This window comes from Leptonotus elevatus, chromosome 5 (assembly GCF_054856555.1).
Source record: "Leptonotus elevatus isolate MCC_2025b chromosome 5, RoL_Lele_1.0, whole genome shotgun sequence".
NCBI classification, from domain to species: Eukaryota; Metazoa; Chordata; class Actinopteri; order Syngnathiformes; family Syngnathidae; genus Leptonotus; species Leptonotus elevatus.
Genome location: NC_141243.1, coordinates 19,976,806 through 19,994,266, shown reverse-complemented (window position 1 = coordinate 19,994,266; position 17,461 = coordinate 19,976,806). Strand labels below are relative to the sequence as shown.

Genomic DNA, 17,461 nt, shown 5'->3' with positions numbered 1-17,461 from the left:
CGATTTAGAATAAATCCGAATGACCCCAAGAAATGAAAACATCCCATATAAACACATCAGTCAGAATAAACTGGCCGAATCTGGGTGATGTACTGTACAGGTAGTCCTCAACTTACAAACACAATGTTTGGTCCTTGAGAGCCCTTATCCAGCCTGTTTTCCATGTCTCCCTCCTCCAACACAGCTAAATCAATTGATCAGCTCCTCAGCAAGCTCTACAGAAGCCTGATAACGACCCTTATTATGATTCATGTTATACATACATTTTATAAAAAAAATTCTAAATTATTTTTTTATACAGTACAGTATACCATAGTAAAAAGAAAATGAAAATGCTTACATAGATGGTGGAGGAGCAAGAAGAGGTGGATGGAGGAGTTATTGAGTTGAAAGTTGTAGTGAGACTACTGAGGAGGAAGACATACAACATTAACCATCTTCTTACCATTGTTCAACTTTTTCATTCCCTTGCACTTTTCTGCTGCTATCATTATCCTTTGCTTGATCAGCTATGTTAAATAAAGTTTACTTGCATGAAAATGTGTGAATTATCCAAGATACTCATATGCGCTGACTTCGTTTACATGCAGGCAATAACCCTTTTAAAACCCAAATATTGGCAATATTCGGGTTGTGTAAGGCCATGTAAACAGGCGCAATAACCCGAATATGCTCTTATTCGGGTTTTTAAAAACCCGAATAAGAGCCCTGGGTTACTCCTTTCATAACTGGAATTCTTGCTCATATAAATGCGTTCCGAATATCTCAATTGATCGGGGCAATGTTTTTCGCTGAACGCATGCTCGCTATTTTCTTCTTCTTCGCTTATTTGATTTGCAAAGAATCTTGGTCTATGTAGTCACGACGTCCTACTTCCTAAAGGAGCCTCCCTAGAATACATTGATTTCTCCACTGCGTTTTCACATTATTTTGTGTCTCTACGGCGAAAATGCCACAGTTTGTGCTTGGGCTGGGACGATCCACTCCTGTCGCGATCCAATCCAGATCCCGATACTTTGGTGGCGATCCGATACGTATTGCGATACTTATTTGTTTTCTTTTTTTAAGTTTTCTTTTTGGGCTTTTTTTGGGCTAGTATTAACCTTAACATGTGTATTTTTTAAGTATTTTTTAATCAGGAAAATGATTTTATCATGCATTATCAATGTCAACAATCTGTTTTGGTAAATCCGTAAATAGTATCAGTCAGACAGAAGTTTTCCATTCAAATCATTGCACATACTGTACATACATTGCTAAGAATTTCCAAAATTTCCTTTTTTTCCCCCTCCCTAACGATGACATCACGTCATTGCCGCGCGTAATAAATGAGCCATCTGCGTGGATAAATTACTAATATTGTATTGTTTTCATTTTGGGTTCTCAATAAACCAAACCTTTACTTGAGGAGTAAGGTATTTTATATTTCAATTGGCTTCAACAGAGGACAGGAATACAGTGCAGACGCATTTCCACTCTGTCGTTGATCAGTTTTGTCTCACAAGCGCCCTCTGTTCTCTGGATGTTGGAATATTACACCAACCAATAATAGGTAAATAAATTGTTGCTTTTTGCTATTATCATTACAAATATCACCAGCACAAATGTCATCTTTATACTTTATGTTTCAAGTGGGATTAAATTAAAGTCAAATATAAAGTCACAACAGGTTACTCGAAACAACTTTGCCGATTCACGTACGTCTCCCGAGCCATGCGGACCTCGTGGATGCGTCAAGCATAATTCAAGCTTAATGCCCCCGCCCGCGGGGAGCGCATATTGCACTTTTGATGGCGTCGAGGTCGGATATGTTCGACCTGGCCGTTCATATTGCAGTCGCATTGCAAAATTCGGATACGTATCCAATCTAGGACCACATATTAAAGTGACCCAGGTTAGATATGAAAAAATCGAAATTGAGCCGTTCAGACTGACATAAAAAAGTCAGACACAAGTTGCATTTGGGCAAAAAAATCCGATCTGGGTCGCATTTGCCTGCAGTGTGAACGAAGCCTTTGTAACGACGGTTTGGGCCGAGTACAGCCAAGTAGGGAGCAAAAACGGGCTGAATGTTCACATGTACTCAATTAAAAGACAAAAATAAAGGATGTTTCTCGGCGTTATCACGCATCACGAATAAGCTTACAATTCCGTACACGACCGCTCGGTCCATGGCAAAAATACACTGAAAGGCAAAACGAAAAAGTGTCTCATTGGCAGAACAAAACAATAAGGCGCCACCATGTGGCGCGATGCCATCTACAACTTGCGCGTATGCAGTGGTGCTGCTCGGCGGGTTTGTGGCAGAAAGTGGAACTACAGTACCGTAATATACTGTATGATGTGGCACGCACTTAAAAATCTGAACTTGGGAGTTGAATTTGGCATTTTACGACATGTATGCACATCAATCAGCCTTTGTTCGTGTCTGCGAACATCCGTAAGTGGAATGTTCGTAACTAGAGGACTAACTGTATTCCTTTTGCCAATCTGAAAGATGTAAATATTTCAATCGGAATAGCCAGGCTAACTGGTACAACTGTCACAACTACTGTGCTAAATATACAAATAAACTCCATCTTCATAAAACACAATGTTTACATCAGTTTCTATGTGTCAAACAAATGTAATATAGTGGAGCATGTAAACCGCAGATCGGAGAAGATCCCGTCACATGTAAACAGGTGACCAGAGATCTTCATTTGGAATGATTTCAGTCAGTTTGGCAAAAAAGTCTCCATGTAAACCCGGCTGTTGAGTGCTCAAACATCAAGCAGCAGCAAAATATTCTGCCAACCAGTGCCAGCAGAGTAGAGATCAAGGCAGTGTGACTTTTCACATAACTTATTCAGCAACTTCTTTTAGCCGATATCCCACTATTTAAATATCTGTCTGCCCGTGGCCTCATTTCATCAGTACTGTCATGAATGGACCATGTTTGCCTACGAAATGAGAACACCCGATGGATGGCCTTAAGCCTCTCCTAACACTTTCAGTGTTCTCACCCGCACTTTCAAAAGGAGTCATTTCCATATGGCCGTATCTAATCGGGGAAAAAAAGCTATTTGCATATAGGTTATGTTTCCCTGTCTTTTGTATGAAATGGCATCGTGTCAACAGTGGGCAAGTAATTTATGGAACAGGTTTTATTTGAATGCTCAGCGTTGTTTGTAAAAATTTTGTTCAAAGACCACAGCTTCATTCGTGAGGTCGTTGGGTCCATTTTGTAGGTAGCCTGGTGTGTGTTGGAAATAAATTAGAAATTGCTTCAAAAGGAATGAAAGGCAACCGTTTTGCTATTCAAAGCAGGTGAGTGTTGGTGTGCAGTTCTGGCCTTCAGGGCTTCTCCCTTTTGTTCTTGACGTGGAACGTGTCAGCAGACCTTTAAATTGATCTATTCTTGATGACGGCTTCTAACCTATCATAATCTAACTCAGGGCCAGAACTTTCTCGATGAAAATATGCTAAGGCAAAGACAACATTGGACAGGATTTTTGGAAGCTCTCCATCTGTACCACAGAGAAAGGAGGGGGTGGGGGGCACAAGTAAAGGGTACGGAAGGCCTGAACAGCTGTGTAGCAACACTGGGTTCACGTCTCCCGCTGGACACATTAGTCATTTCTAGGGAAGCTCACTGGCCTGTTGTCCGTCTGCTCCTTTAGTTTGTCTCCCTAATCTTCTCACCCTTGCAACCCCCTTCACTATACCCCTGCAAAAAAAAAAGGCACGTGCACATAGGGCAAAGGCCCAATTCCCAAGCGCACAGCCATGGCAAAAACTATGAAAAGATCAATACTAGGATGAGATGTCATCTGGTGAGCAGGCTTAAAACATCCCCCAAGGGACTTTCCTTGTCCCTTCTTTGCACTAACCCAACTCACAGGAGGGGTTTAGGTGACGAAGGCGGGGGGCCACTTTCCAACCTGTCCTACCCACTCCTACCAGCTGTTTAGGTTTACAGAAGCGGGCTTGTAGACACATTCATTCGGCATTTATATCGCCGAACTGCCGGCAACTTGTTTGCTGTTTTCTCAGTACTTGAGCTCAGGGAAAGTGCATTCCCTCTACAGAGGAACAAATGAACTGAACAATGCTAAATTTGAAATGCCATGTGTTATTTTACACTTGGTTTAGCAATGAAAATGTAAAAGTTACTGCGTTCCTGTTATTCACATTCGATAGTTGCAGAGTAGTATTGTAGCTTACCATTTCAGTTGATGTCCTGCACTGTATAAATAATGGTTTGAAAAGCTTCACTTGTATAAAAAGAACACATTGTACCAGTTGTTGTTTTATCTGGAAACAAAACATTGAAAAGAACCACATATCTTTTTGTCTTTTCACATATATATAAAACATTTAATCATGTTTGCATGTGTGGATACAGCCTAGCATTCCAAGTGGCATAATGTTACAATTGTAACCCCATTTTTGTCTGTACTCTATTGTGTGTCTGCCTGTCTGAGTGTCTTCACTTGCAGAGTGATTTTAATGAGGGTTATGTTGGTCAGAGTTGATACCTTCTTACCTCTATTAGACCCCATTAGAGTCACCATTAGGATATTCCAGTGCTCACTGTGGCTTCACAGAATTAGTATTAGAGATGTATTTCTTATTTTCTGGTGAGATTTGCTTTTCTATTGCTTGCCTTGCATTGTGTCTGGGAGAACACATTGCCATGGCAACATCCCCCAATGAAGACATTCTGACTAAGGATATTCGCTCTTTTTTTTCTTGTGCGAATTTATGTCTTTGTCCACAGGATTCTTTTTTTTTTTTTTTTCAATTAAAATTTTATTTCAAACGCAAATGTATACTAGGTCAATGTAATGATCCAGGAATTTATATTGAGATTGAGATTTTGAGACATTTTAGGCAGTCCTAGTTTTTCATGAAGGCAGGCAGCGGAACAAATGATAAAATAAATAAAAGGCACTGCACTGCCTTTGTGTTTGTGACATTTTAGGATCCTTGAAAGATTAAACAGGCTGTTAATAGGAACAGGATATTAATTTAGTAGGCTGCATGTCAAACTCTGTCTTGGTTTGTACCCGCCGACAGTGCCTGTGCAGTATTTTTAATTGAGGCTCTTTCTGAGAAAAGAACTGCAGCATTTCTGTGCATTTGCATGACAGTAAGTCTCTAACTTTTCCCATTCCTGTTTTGACTGTTATCTTACTGTGATTTTTCTATCAATGTCATGTTCATTAGATGTTAGTCTCAAACATGCTTCCTTTTTTTTTTTAATAAGACTGTCAAATGTATTTTGTTATGGTTCATAAGGGCTTAGTAATGAAGCGAAAGGTGTACAGACATGGCTTTTTCTGACGTTTCCCATGCTTAAATTCTAGATAATTGCAGTGTTCAATTGCAGCAATTTAAGAAAGATAATTTGCTGGAGTACTGATTAGGCTCACTTTGGCTCACTGATTGTCAAATGGGCCAATATCAAACAGCGAAGACACACTGCAGCAGTCCACAGTGTGCCTTGATGCCATTTCTAAAATCTGAAAGATCATGTAGGGGAGACAGGAGGAACGACGACAGTGAAGCCAAGATTACGGGCCGCAATGTCTCTTCACAGCACAATTGAAACATAATTATTTCATGCCAGATTGTGTGCTCAGTAAAGCCCTGAATAGGGGCCGACATTTAACTTTAATTAGCTGTGATTTATTCATACTGACTGGATCGCAAGGAGAAATTGGATCATCTGATTATAGTCAAGCATGAAAATGACCTGATTAAACACTTAACAGAACCAAAGAGCAGGAAGTCATGAGGAATTCGGGAAAGGAGACATTCGGTCGGGTATCCAAAAATTTTGCTATGTTTTGCTCATCATTGATGTGGTTGTCTGCCTCCACATAATAACAAACAATCCTCCCTTGTGCACCCTTGGACTTGTTTCAAATTGGAATCTGAGATGACTATAGACTGTGGATGAAGTACTAAGACACACGTCTTATTAGTTGAGTGGGGTTTCATAGGGTCCACATCACCGACGTAAGCTTCTCAGGTTAATTAAACCAGGCTTCTCCCGACTTTTACTTTGAAGTGGGTTCACATCGTAGCGTGATGGCTAACATGACTTCCTTTTTCGATCTTTCGAATTTCTTTATCGTAGTTTTTATTGACATTACGGTGTGCCGTCATAAAATATCGATACTGTTGTTAATGTATCGATATATTTATTGCAACAGAGAGCACACCAATATATTTCAAATATCTATCTGACCCCTACATTACATAGTCATCAACACAATGCTATTCCGAACGCATATGCTATCGCAAATTTAGGACGCTAAGAAACTAATTAATTACGCCAACATTGTATGGTACGGCACAAATCTCCGACGTTACTGGCTATCAACTAGCTGTTAGCATTAACGAGCACCTTGCTGATAACAGTTAATGAGTTTGACAGCTGGTACCTGCCTGGCTTTCTAAACCTCTTTTTCAATATTCTGGACCAAGGCTACTTTGTAATTCACTCTCCACGTTTAAAGGAAAGGAATTTGCCTTAAATTACACGTTGAGATATTTTTATTATTTGAAAAAATAAATAAGTCGAACATTGGCTTCATTTATTTTACAAAACACTTTTGCTCATTTAAAACAAAACAAAAACCATTGAACTCACAATGGCAAACATAGCCATTTAGATTTTAGGAACACAAATTTAAGACATTAATACCTTGTTTTTTTACACATGGACCCTGTATAAAATAAGAATCTTCTTCATATTGCATTTCAAGTTGTGTTCTTAAATCCTAAATGGCCATATTAGACATTTTGAGTTAATTTTTTTTTAATAGGCAAAAGTGTTTTACAAAATAAATTAAGTACTATTTATCCCTTTTTTTTAATCCTTTTTATTTTTTTATTTTTTTGAGCCGAAAAATGATCCGAACCGTGACTTTTGTGATCCGTTGCACCACTAGTAGCTTGCCTCCGTGGGACAGAAAGTAAGCAACCAGGAACGAGCGTGAAACCAACCCACCGATTAAAAGCGCACGTTCGCACAGCAAAATTTGCATATGCCACTGATAGTAGCTTGCCTCATGGCTCAAAGAAGCAGCCAACAAGGAACGAGTTTTTATTAGGCAATGGTTTGGAGATGTTGCACTTGTTTATTTGTTGTTGTGTTTGAAGTCAAGGCAATAACAAAAATGTGGCTATAAAATAAATGTTGTGAAACATAAGTAGCTCGCTGCTGTTTTGCTTTTTTAAAAGTAGCTTGCGGTGGAAAAAAGGTTGGAGACCCTTTAATTAATGACTCTAAATCAGTGATTCTTAACCTCAGTAAAGAACCCCAGTGGTTTGATGAGTCAGTCTCAGGGGTCCGGCTGAGGTCAAGACACACGCCCGACTCAGATGATTCATGATGATACGCCCCGCTTGGCCATCATTGGCTGCAGGTGATCACGTTACATTGCTTGGCCTGTTTGTGCTGCAGAGATTTTGGTGCGCTCAGTAGTCAACTTGTGACTGTTGTGAAGCTACGTTGTGTGACTTCCTTATTATTGTAATCCCGTTATACTACTTATGTCGAGCAAAAAAAGAAAGTGGTTGGACGATTATGCGCAATAATCACATGAATAACAGAACATATCGTGTTCCACAGGGTTCAATTCTGGGACCTCTACTGATTTCATTGTATCTCCTCTCCTGGGTTATATCATAAGAAAACAGAGTATTTGTAGAATAGTAGAATATTTGGATACCTTTGTTTAATTGACATTTAATTCTGTCCTAACAGTGTCTGTCTGTCTCTCGTCAGGTGTGCCAGCAAAAGAGCGTCTTGAGTCTAAGAGTTGTAGCGCAACCAAAGTCTCCGGTCTCCAGCGCAGCCGGGAACAGAACAACAGCGAGGTGCCATTTGCACCGCCGCTGCCCAGCCCGACCCCGGCCTCAGCGCCCACGGGCTCCCCGGCCCCCGCTGCAGCCGCGGCGCCCCCGGAACCTCCTCGATCTCGGTTCCTGACCCCGTCTCCTCTCAGCGTCAAGAGGGAGCCGCAGGGTCCACCCCCTGTTCCTTCCCCTTCCCTGCTGAGGGCACAACCACAGTTCTACCCTCCTCACCCACACTCACAGCACGAGCCCTGCGTCCATCCACCCCCACAGCCCCACACCCGGCCAATCATAAGCCATCAAGCCCACCACCCGCTGCAGTACAGCCTTCACGATATCAGGTAGGTGTTAATGAGTTGCAAATTGGTTACACAGCTTTGTCAAAGACAAGAGATTCTTATCGTCCATTTAATTACAGTTAGACCAAATTTTTGACTTCTCACACTATAACGTGCAGCATATATATTAGTGGAATTTTTCAACCCTTAAGTCACTAAAACGATATTTAGACTTATTTCGTTATACTTTCTGTGCATTGTAGCCAACATTTCTTTCCTTGTCGTTGTAAATGGCATCAGAAATGAAATAAACTGTAACACTTTCCAGACTGGTGCCTTGTAGTCCAAGTGACAAGATACTGTAAAATCACATACGCCAGACAAAATGGACTTTTTTCACACGTAAATTGATTTGCTGCCACCTTTGCAAGATTGAGTGTTTTTCATTTAAACATTTCCTCCCTTATAATGTCTGTGCAGTCTTGCCTTACCTCTGAAAGCGCCTAACCCTTTATTGCATTACCATTCTTGTCAGCTCACTATTATCATTTGATTGAAAATGTTATTGATTTTCATCGTGCATCAGGCTACTAATTTTAATGAAATGTTAAGGTCATTTAATCAATCATTGAAACTTTAATCTTTTATTGTGTCACATTTTCTCTTCAGCCACCAGAGCAGTCCTGTTCTTCCTAAGCATCACCTCACCCCATCTCAACACCACCCACTCAGTGGGCTGCCGTCCTCGGCCCCCACCTTGCCTCTGTCCATAGCCAACCTCTCTACCTCGCACTATTCCTCCCTACGGAGCCCGGCACATCGCCATTCGGCCATGTTTGCAACCCCAGCCACACTGCCTCCACCACCAACCTTACCTACCAACAGTTTAGTGGTGCCTGGGCACCCTGCGGGTACTCCCTACCCAGGTAATACTGCAAACACGACACAACAGAGACTATCAAAACTCTTGTTTCCTTTTGTTAAGTTTCATTTGATTTAAACATAACCCAACTACTTCAAATACTGACAGCTTTCGTTATGTTACAAGTTACAATGATTAGTTATAATTCATACTTTATTACCTTTTTTGGCATTGATGCCAACCAAATATTTATATATTTTTTTAAATGCATGTCTTGATTGCAATTTTTCATCTCTGAATATAAAAATATATATATTTTACGTTTACAGTGACAACCAAGGCTTCACTAAAAATTATGCTAATTTAATTTTTCTTCTGACCAATTACTCATAAAACAATTAGCAACATTCAAAGACCTTCCGAGATTAGAATAATTCCTTATTCTTTAAGTTTGGGAGTAAAGATGCTTCTCATTAAATGTTCTCTACTCCTCCTTCATATAAATTCATTCTTTTACTGATGATAACTTCAGCCTTCCTAAAGGTGTCAGTTGTTGAGTTATGTAAATTGAAAATATGTATTCTGTGAATATCCATGGCTTCCATTAGTTGGAAGTGAGCTGCACAATAACAAATGGAATCCAAAGCAGTTACTTTATAATTCATCAAAATACAAGCTTAGTTCCCTTCTAAATAATAAATATACACTTTACGAACGACGTGGCGAATGATTCGATGACTGTGGGTATAGGATGAATATTTAAAAAAAAAAAAGAAAAAAGAAAAAAAAACTTATGAACGATATTCAGCCCTTAGTATTTATCACTCATCGACATGGGAAAGGAGTGCGCACGGCAGCCTGCAAATACTATTCAGCGCCGGGGGTGGGGGGGACGCTTAGTCTGGCGGGGTGACACAAGAACAGCATGGCAGCCCACCACGCCTATAAAACGCTGGGAAAAATGCTGAAATGCTCTTACAGGGCTCCAGTCTGCCTCTGAATGGTGGCATTTTACCCCTCAAATTTGAAGCAGTGCAACTAACATTTTCATCTACTCGCCGAAGTGTTTTTTAAATATATATTTATATTAGGGGTGTCAAAATGAGTGCGTTAATTTAAAGTTCCTTTAACACCACTAATTTTTTTAACGTGCAATTAATGACCGCCATTACTTGGAAAGCCTGTACTGGGGGAATTCCAGTCGCAACGCAGCAGACACGTCCACGTCAAAATTTAGCAGTAATACGCTTAATAAGAATGCATATATTTGTGGAGACTGGGGTCAAGTTGTATTCTACAATTTAAAAAATGTGCAGAATTTCACAAATGACTTCATGTTGAAGATTAGATAGCTCTTAATATGAAAAGAAACGTATTAAGCTGTCACCAATGTCTTACAAATGCAATTATGCCATCTAGTGGCAGAAAAATGACCAAAACACAAAGCGATTTACAGTACAGCACATCTTTAAATGTTTTCAATTATTATGAAATTACTGTATCAATGACTAAAAAAAAACTTAAAATATAATACAATATATTTTATTGCACATTTTATTGTACATTTAGAACAGATATAAACTTTGCGATTAATCACGACTTAACTATTGAAGTGATTAATTATGATTTTAAAAAAAATTATCACCTGACACCCCTAATTAATATATAATTACTTTTTTTGTTTAGTTTGTTCCTAGTATTACTAAAAAAGTTAGTCTGGACCCCTTCCTTATGGATGTATGGACACAGTCACATACATACATACTCCAACATCATCTGAAGTCTTCCTGGAAGCTGAAAGCTGTTAGCTTCTCTGATGATGAATATCAGGATGGGGGGGAAGCCAACGCAAATTACACTGCTATATATCACACAGTGGTCATGAAGGGGGATGCAGTGATTTCATCTCATTCCTAAATTTACCACTTTCGATATGTTTTATGTAGCAGTTGTGCTCATAACCGATTCAAAAGTAGCAAAGTGTCTACCACTTTACACAGATGTGTAAATGTGCTGATTCCACTATGAATCACAAATTTAGGATATACATATGTGTTGTAGCAAAAGTGCATTTTGCATTGGTGATAGTGTCACATTTCGAGGGCGTAGAATTGTCACTCGAAGTGGACTATCGCTATCAAGCGGGCAATCATCAAAGCTGGAGAAAAGCAGCGCTTAAATACGTAGATGTTTGTGTTGAAAATGCTGCACTTCATCATCAATCTAACACAACCACAATATTTCATCTTGCCAGTAATTGATGGTTGTAATTATTTGCTTAGACGTTTATAAAACATGACCAAAACGGCAATTTTGTGCTGCAAAACAAGGAAAGACACAGACAGTCGTCTCCAGTGACGATGCTTGTCCCCAAAATCTGCCTCACCACGCATTCTATTCAACGGCAAGTGTGTGCGTGTGTTTTCTGCTGGGATGACTCTTGGTTCTCTCCTGTCTTTAGATACCAGCCTGTTGATATCATTCAACCAACCTATCATGTATTGCCAGCCTCATTCGGGGATTCTGATTGGCACATTGTCACAGGCAACTCTGTTACCACCACCAATGAGTCCCCACGTAGAAAATCCTCACAGCATGAGCTGGAGAAACAGAGAATGCCAGGTGACTATTTTCTTTCTTTTCTACCCTTGTTGTGAAAACTGACTGGGCGCCCGTGCCTCTTTTTTTTTTTCTTGTGTTTCCACCTTTCCCCCTCTCCATGCCCCCTTTTTTCTTTTCTTTTCTTTTTTTTGGTTTTCCTCGCTCTCCTTTCTTGCAGAGCATGATCTCCTGCGGCAGGAGCTGAACAACCGATTCCTGGTTCACAGTTCAGAGCGGGGCCGGGGGCCACCCGCCTCGCCGCTGGCCCCCGTGTCGCTCCTGAGGGCCGAGTTTCACCAACACCAGCACATGCACCAGCACCAACACACCCACCAGCACACCTTCACGCCCTTCCCCACCAGTCTGCCCCCGGCCGCCATCCTCACCCCGCCCACCGCACCTCCCATGGTGCGTAACCAAGCCAGAAATGTGAGGATAAGTAAAAAAATAAAATAGAATAAATTTATAAAAATTTAAATTCTAGTTATCCCCCCTCCCCGCCACCCTTCCCAATCCTCTTCTAGATTAACTCCCACTGTTTATTCACCCCATAATTGACCAAATATGTCACTCTTTGTCAGTTCAGATCTGAGATACCTGCAGGATCCAGTCATAATAGATCAAATCCACTGGCTTCTACTTCCCTTTATTTGATTCACACACACATGCACAAGAATATACTGGATGTGGAATATATGTATAATAATTGAAAATATTATTAGGAGTGTAACAAAAAACGTGAATTCACCGTAACAGTTGAACGATATTTCAAACCCATGCAAGCAATAATAAATAAAAAAACATGTACATGTACAAACATAAGTGCTAATAAACAAACTATTAAACAAAATGTACCTTTTGCCTCTTCGGAGGGGCTACCAATATAAAAGAAGAAATTCGAGCCCAAAATTGGAAGTGACGATTCACAAATTTCAAAATAAAATACAATCAATTTTCCGGTAAGAAAATATAATTATAGTTATTTACAATTGGAGAGTTCTATCTTGAAAGGGAATGGAACATTTACACTAAAGTTCATTCAAATTTATGTAAAATAAACCCAAAAAGTAATTGCATCATCCCAGACTGCCAAACACGAACCCCTGACCAAATTTTTATGAACTCTCAGTCCTATAATATATACTGTACAGGGAGATCACTGTAAGGTAGGCTTCTCAATTGTGAAATTATGTATAAGTTGTCATTGCCGCCATGTGTAACACAAGGCCGGCATTGTAATGCCGTCATTCTTTGTCTTCTTTCTGCTGATCCAAGTTTTGCATGGCAGTTGATGGGGGAAAGTCAACCTGTATTTTCCAGACTAGTACTCAGAAAAAAAGTATATGACTGTTCATTTATCATTTGTTACATGCAGCAATTCAGGCGAGAATCGCAGTTTTCCTCTCATGGCACAAGTATAATAGATGTCATCCATCATCTGCTGACCTCTGATTAAGAGCTTGCTGGTCCTATTAGTAGCCCACTTCTATCCTGTTGCTTGAAAATCAAAACAGATCATTACTGAGTGATCCTCAGTCAAATCAACTGGCTATGTGACAAGACAGGAATTCCATACAGTACACAGTCTTTGCTTTCCTGATGAAATAAGAGATTTGCTTTATGTGCACTGATTTCTCCTGTGTTTCTCCTTAATGTGTTTTCCTCACCCCGCCATGTTCTTAACAGTGATGTTGTTCTCTTTGGATGCATGCTGAGAGACGGGATTAATGATGTAGTTGTTGTTGCTGTTTTGTCAGGTGTTTTATCACAATGCCAGCCTCTTGTCTTCTCTCCACTCCTCCTGTTCAGCTGTTGCACTCTTTGGCTAATGGCAGTAATTAATGACATTACACAGCATCGATATTTGTTTATTGTTCAGTGCCCTCAAGCAGGTGTCTTACCAAATGGCAGCATTGACCCACTCTGTCATTTCTCCCCTTCTACGTATCTGAGCAAGGAGTATCGAGGAAAAATAAGATGTTTCGAATAAAACTGACAGGCGCCGTTAAGTGAATTTCCCCCTTTTCCCCTTTACAAGGCCGTAAAGCGACAAGACTTCCCTCCAGTGTTAGAATTAAGCAGACCGGGCCTTCAGAAATGCAGAGGAGCCATTTAATGAGCTCGAAAGCCGGCTCTTGGTTTCCTCTCAGTAGGCCGTCTGTCTTTGATTTGGGCCCATTAGAACCCATAAACCAACACTGCCGCTGTTGCTTTTTTTTTTTTTTGTGCAGATGTGAATGCCCCTGCTGCACCAGTGAGCTTCAAAGTCCAAAGCTTGTGTCCTCACAAGGAGCTTAGCCAACCTTACACGGTCTCTCAGCTCAACCACCCGCGTTGCAGCACTCACAGCAATATATGCCCCCGCTACCCACTAAGTTTTATGTCAACTCAAATATGCCAGAGAGTTTTTAAAGACACTTGCGAAAGCACCTGCAAATGGTTTGCGTATATTTGTGGAGGGGAATAAGTTATACTGTCACTTGTAATTAGTGTGTTTAAAAATTTCCAGCCTGTATTGGCTGGAGAACAGACGTACAATGCCACTATTCATGTGCGGGACGTCTTCTCTTTCTCAGCTTCATGATGAGTTCCTCGTGTGTCGACGGCATTTGAAAGATACCGTTGTTAAGTGGCAAATTACCAATGTGGTTATTGTGCTAGTAGACGAGTGCTCTCCTGCTAAAAAGCTTTCACCACGTCAATTTAACATTTAAAGATTTATTTTTTTCCCAGTATCAGTTACATCTGATCTATTTCAAATCAGCTCCTAACCATTGCTAATGTCGTCAGACTGGTCACACAATAGACTCCTTATAGTCTTTCTTTTCATTTTTCTTTGACTCGCAGAGTGGATTAAATCACTTTCAAAGTCTTGAATTTCTGACAAACTTTGCTTTTCCAACTATGAGCCTCTTTTAAAAAGCCATAATAAGAACTATTCGTTTCACATCAATTCTCCAATTAATAGCACTATAAAGGCTAGTGCAAAGGAAATTGATTACATTTCCACTGCATCTTTCAACCAAGAGTGCCATCTAGAGGAGTCAAAAAATATCACAAGTGCTTCATGAAGCTTCATTTTCCCATCACTAAATAGCACCAACTGCTTTGCTATGTAATGATGTAATTCCCATGATGAACACGCCCAAGCCCAACCTTGAACGCCCAGTCGGATCATGTGTGCTCTGTCTTGTTAATAATTTGACTGCCTTATCTGACGATGCAATCTAAATGAACCCATGACTGGTGACGCAAGCCAGCTGCTTTACTTAAGGGCTTAATAGTTTGGATCAAATTTTGCTTATTGCTATTTTGCAGATGGTGATCATATGTCTTGTTTTCTTCCCCTACGTATCACAAGATGTAATGATGAAAGTCTTATATGTTGGACTGAGTTTGTAAAGTCGATCACTTCTAATCAAATTTTTGTTTTCTGTTTTTTCTCTTCCAGTTTGACAAATACACCCCTAAACTGGACAATCCGTTCATCAGACATCATTCAAATGTAAGTCATTTAAATCCCTCATTTGCATTTGAAAAATCATATTTGAATGCTATCCTGGGATCATTTGTTTTCCTGTGTGCATTTGTGTTTGGCACATCTGATTTTATTTTCTCCCTCCCCCTTGCTCCTCAGTTCTTCCCCTCCTATCCCCCTACCATGCCAGGTATGCCCCCACTGCTCCCACACTCAGGACCCTTCAGCTCACTGCAAGGAGCCTTCCAACCCAAGGTCAGCCCCGTAGCCCGAATCTCATGCATGAGCTGAAAACACAATTATTTTCACACAAGATCACCTGTTTTGCCAAGGGTAGAGAACCCTGGTCCTCGATAGCCGCAGTCCCGCTTGTTTTAGAGGTTTCCATCTTCCAACAGCTGATTCGCAGCTCATCAGCAACCTCTGGAGAAGCCTGTTAACGATCCTGATAATTGAACCAGGTGTGTAGAAGGATGGAAACATCTAAAACAGGCAAGACTGAGGATCAGGGTCCTTAGTCTAAACAATGCGAACATTTTTAGTTTATTTTCAAGCTCCCCTGTGTAATGCCCCGCCTGTATTTGAGATTTTTTTTGTAAGAAATCCTTTTTGATAGACGTTTAGACGTTTACTAGTGCCTAGGCAGTTATAACAAAATCAATAAAATCCCTCATTTATAGAACAGTTCATACACAACGTAACTCAATATGCTTCACATACTGTATTTAAAAGTACATTCAAAAGCAGTTACAAACAGAGCTAAAAAGATTTAAAAGCAAGGTAAAGAAATAAAACAAAGCTTACCAAATTGCTAAAAGAGCATACAGTGCAAGAACATAATTTTTGAAAACATGATTTTAACATTTATTCGAAAGACCTTCATCATGGATGGGTATGAGAAAAGAGCAAAACACTTGCGTCTGGTGAATGACAAAAGCACGGTGTGGGGGAGGGTGACTCCCACGATCGCATGTCGTTTCTTTAGGAACGCTACGGAAGCTTACCTTGCTTTCTTTATAGGCGTTTCACATTGCTCGGCAGAGAGCCAGCCGGCATTCTACATCACTACGCACTGAATGCGTTGTGACGTAAAAAAAAAATGGCAGCGTGCGTCCAAATAAAGTTTCTACAAAATGTATTAAACTGGAAATGATTTTTGAAAAATGAATCTCATAGTTATGTTAGTAACAACCAAATGAATAATATAGAGCAAACTTGTCATAACAGTCGAGGTTCCTTTTAAAAACATGGAACCTACCAAAAGAAACATTAGAGTCTCTTCTTTCATCAGGAAAAAAAAGAGTATATTTGTATCTATTTCCGTTTGCAGCAATTAAGATTAGAATATAATTTCATCATTATTCACAAACCTGTTCAAAACACTGAGGAAAATAGCTTGTTGCAACATGGCCTTAGCTGATCTCGTATACTCTGCTGCCACCTGCTGGCCTTTTTTGTAATAACCACCATTGCTTTAAGCGACTTCTTCAACAGGGGCTGCACTTCTGTATGCTCTAGCATAAAAATAACAAAAACGTATAAATAAGTTTTTGGGACCATGGTAATATTTAAAATATAATGATTTTATACGGTCTTTGCACTTTATTGGTATGTTTTGAATTTTTATTCATTCATATTATTCGTTCTGATAATAAAGGATACCAGCAAATTGGGTGGATCGTATTATACACAAGCACAGAGAGAAAAATGCTTTCTAAGGGTGATTTTGGGCAGGCGTATTATACACGGGTGCGTCTTATTCACAGGGTTTTACGGTACCTAATTTTGAAAAAGATGTAAGTAAACACTGTACCACCAAAATAAATTAGCGGAAGAAAGAAAATGTCACATTTATGTCACATGAAGCTTTTATTATTCTGTATGCCAGCTGTTGTCAGCAAAATGTTTCTCTATTTTCTGTAGGCTTTCATTCTCAATGAACAAATTATCCAAATGCTTACCTCGTAAACACAGCTGTAATTTAAGATAATTTATTGTGATGATACTATGATCATATCACTTATTACTAGTTATATTCCATGCAAAACTGTTGTCAGAGCATGCGGCAGCCAGAGCTGAGTACCGATGACCTAAGCCGTGACAGGCAACAGCTGAGAGTATTAGATAACATCTGTCTTGTCTAGGCGAGACAAATCTCTAAAGGCTGCGCGGGTGACAGACATGAGAATGGGAGGCATAAGAAAATGTGGGAGGAGGGTGTGGTTGTGTCTGGCAGATGCCCAAAGGCTCTGACCTGGTGTAAGCACCAATCAAAGCTGGCCTAAATCCGCTGGCCTTATTCCCGGTGGGTTCTGTCATGAAGAGGCCCTTTTGTTAAAGGCCCCTCCAGATGGTTCACGGAACTCTCTTATACGTGGAAATCCTCTG

At 40.1% G+C, this 17,461-nt stretch overlaps 1 protein-coding gene across 7 annotated transcripts in view; it reads left to right on the top strand.

Annotated features, from left to right (window-relative positions):
• The window catches only part of fbrsl1 (fibrosin-like 1), a 318,527-nt gene that overhangs the window by 290,660 nt on the left and 10,406 nt on the right, over positions 1-17,461 (top strand). For 5 of the 7 annotated variants that reach the window (XM_086075771.1, XM_086075769.1, XM_086075772.1 and 2 more), the window contains 5 exons: positions 7,784-8,195; positions 8,802-9,058; positions 11,774-12,024; positions 15,047-15,100; positions 15,233-15,328. In XM_086075771.1, the coding sequence (XP_085931897.1) occupies positions 7,784-8,195; positions 8,802-9,058; positions 11,774-12,024; positions 15,047-15,100; positions 15,233-15,328 (1,070 nt within the window). Of the gene's footprint in view, positions 1-7,783; positions 8,196-8,801; positions 9,059-11,455; positions 11,617-11,773; positions 12,025-15,046; positions 15,101-15,232; positions 15,329-17,461 lie in introns of all 7 variants that reach the window. The other 2 variants (XM_086075770.1, XM_086075774.1) reach the window with 2 other exon arrangements.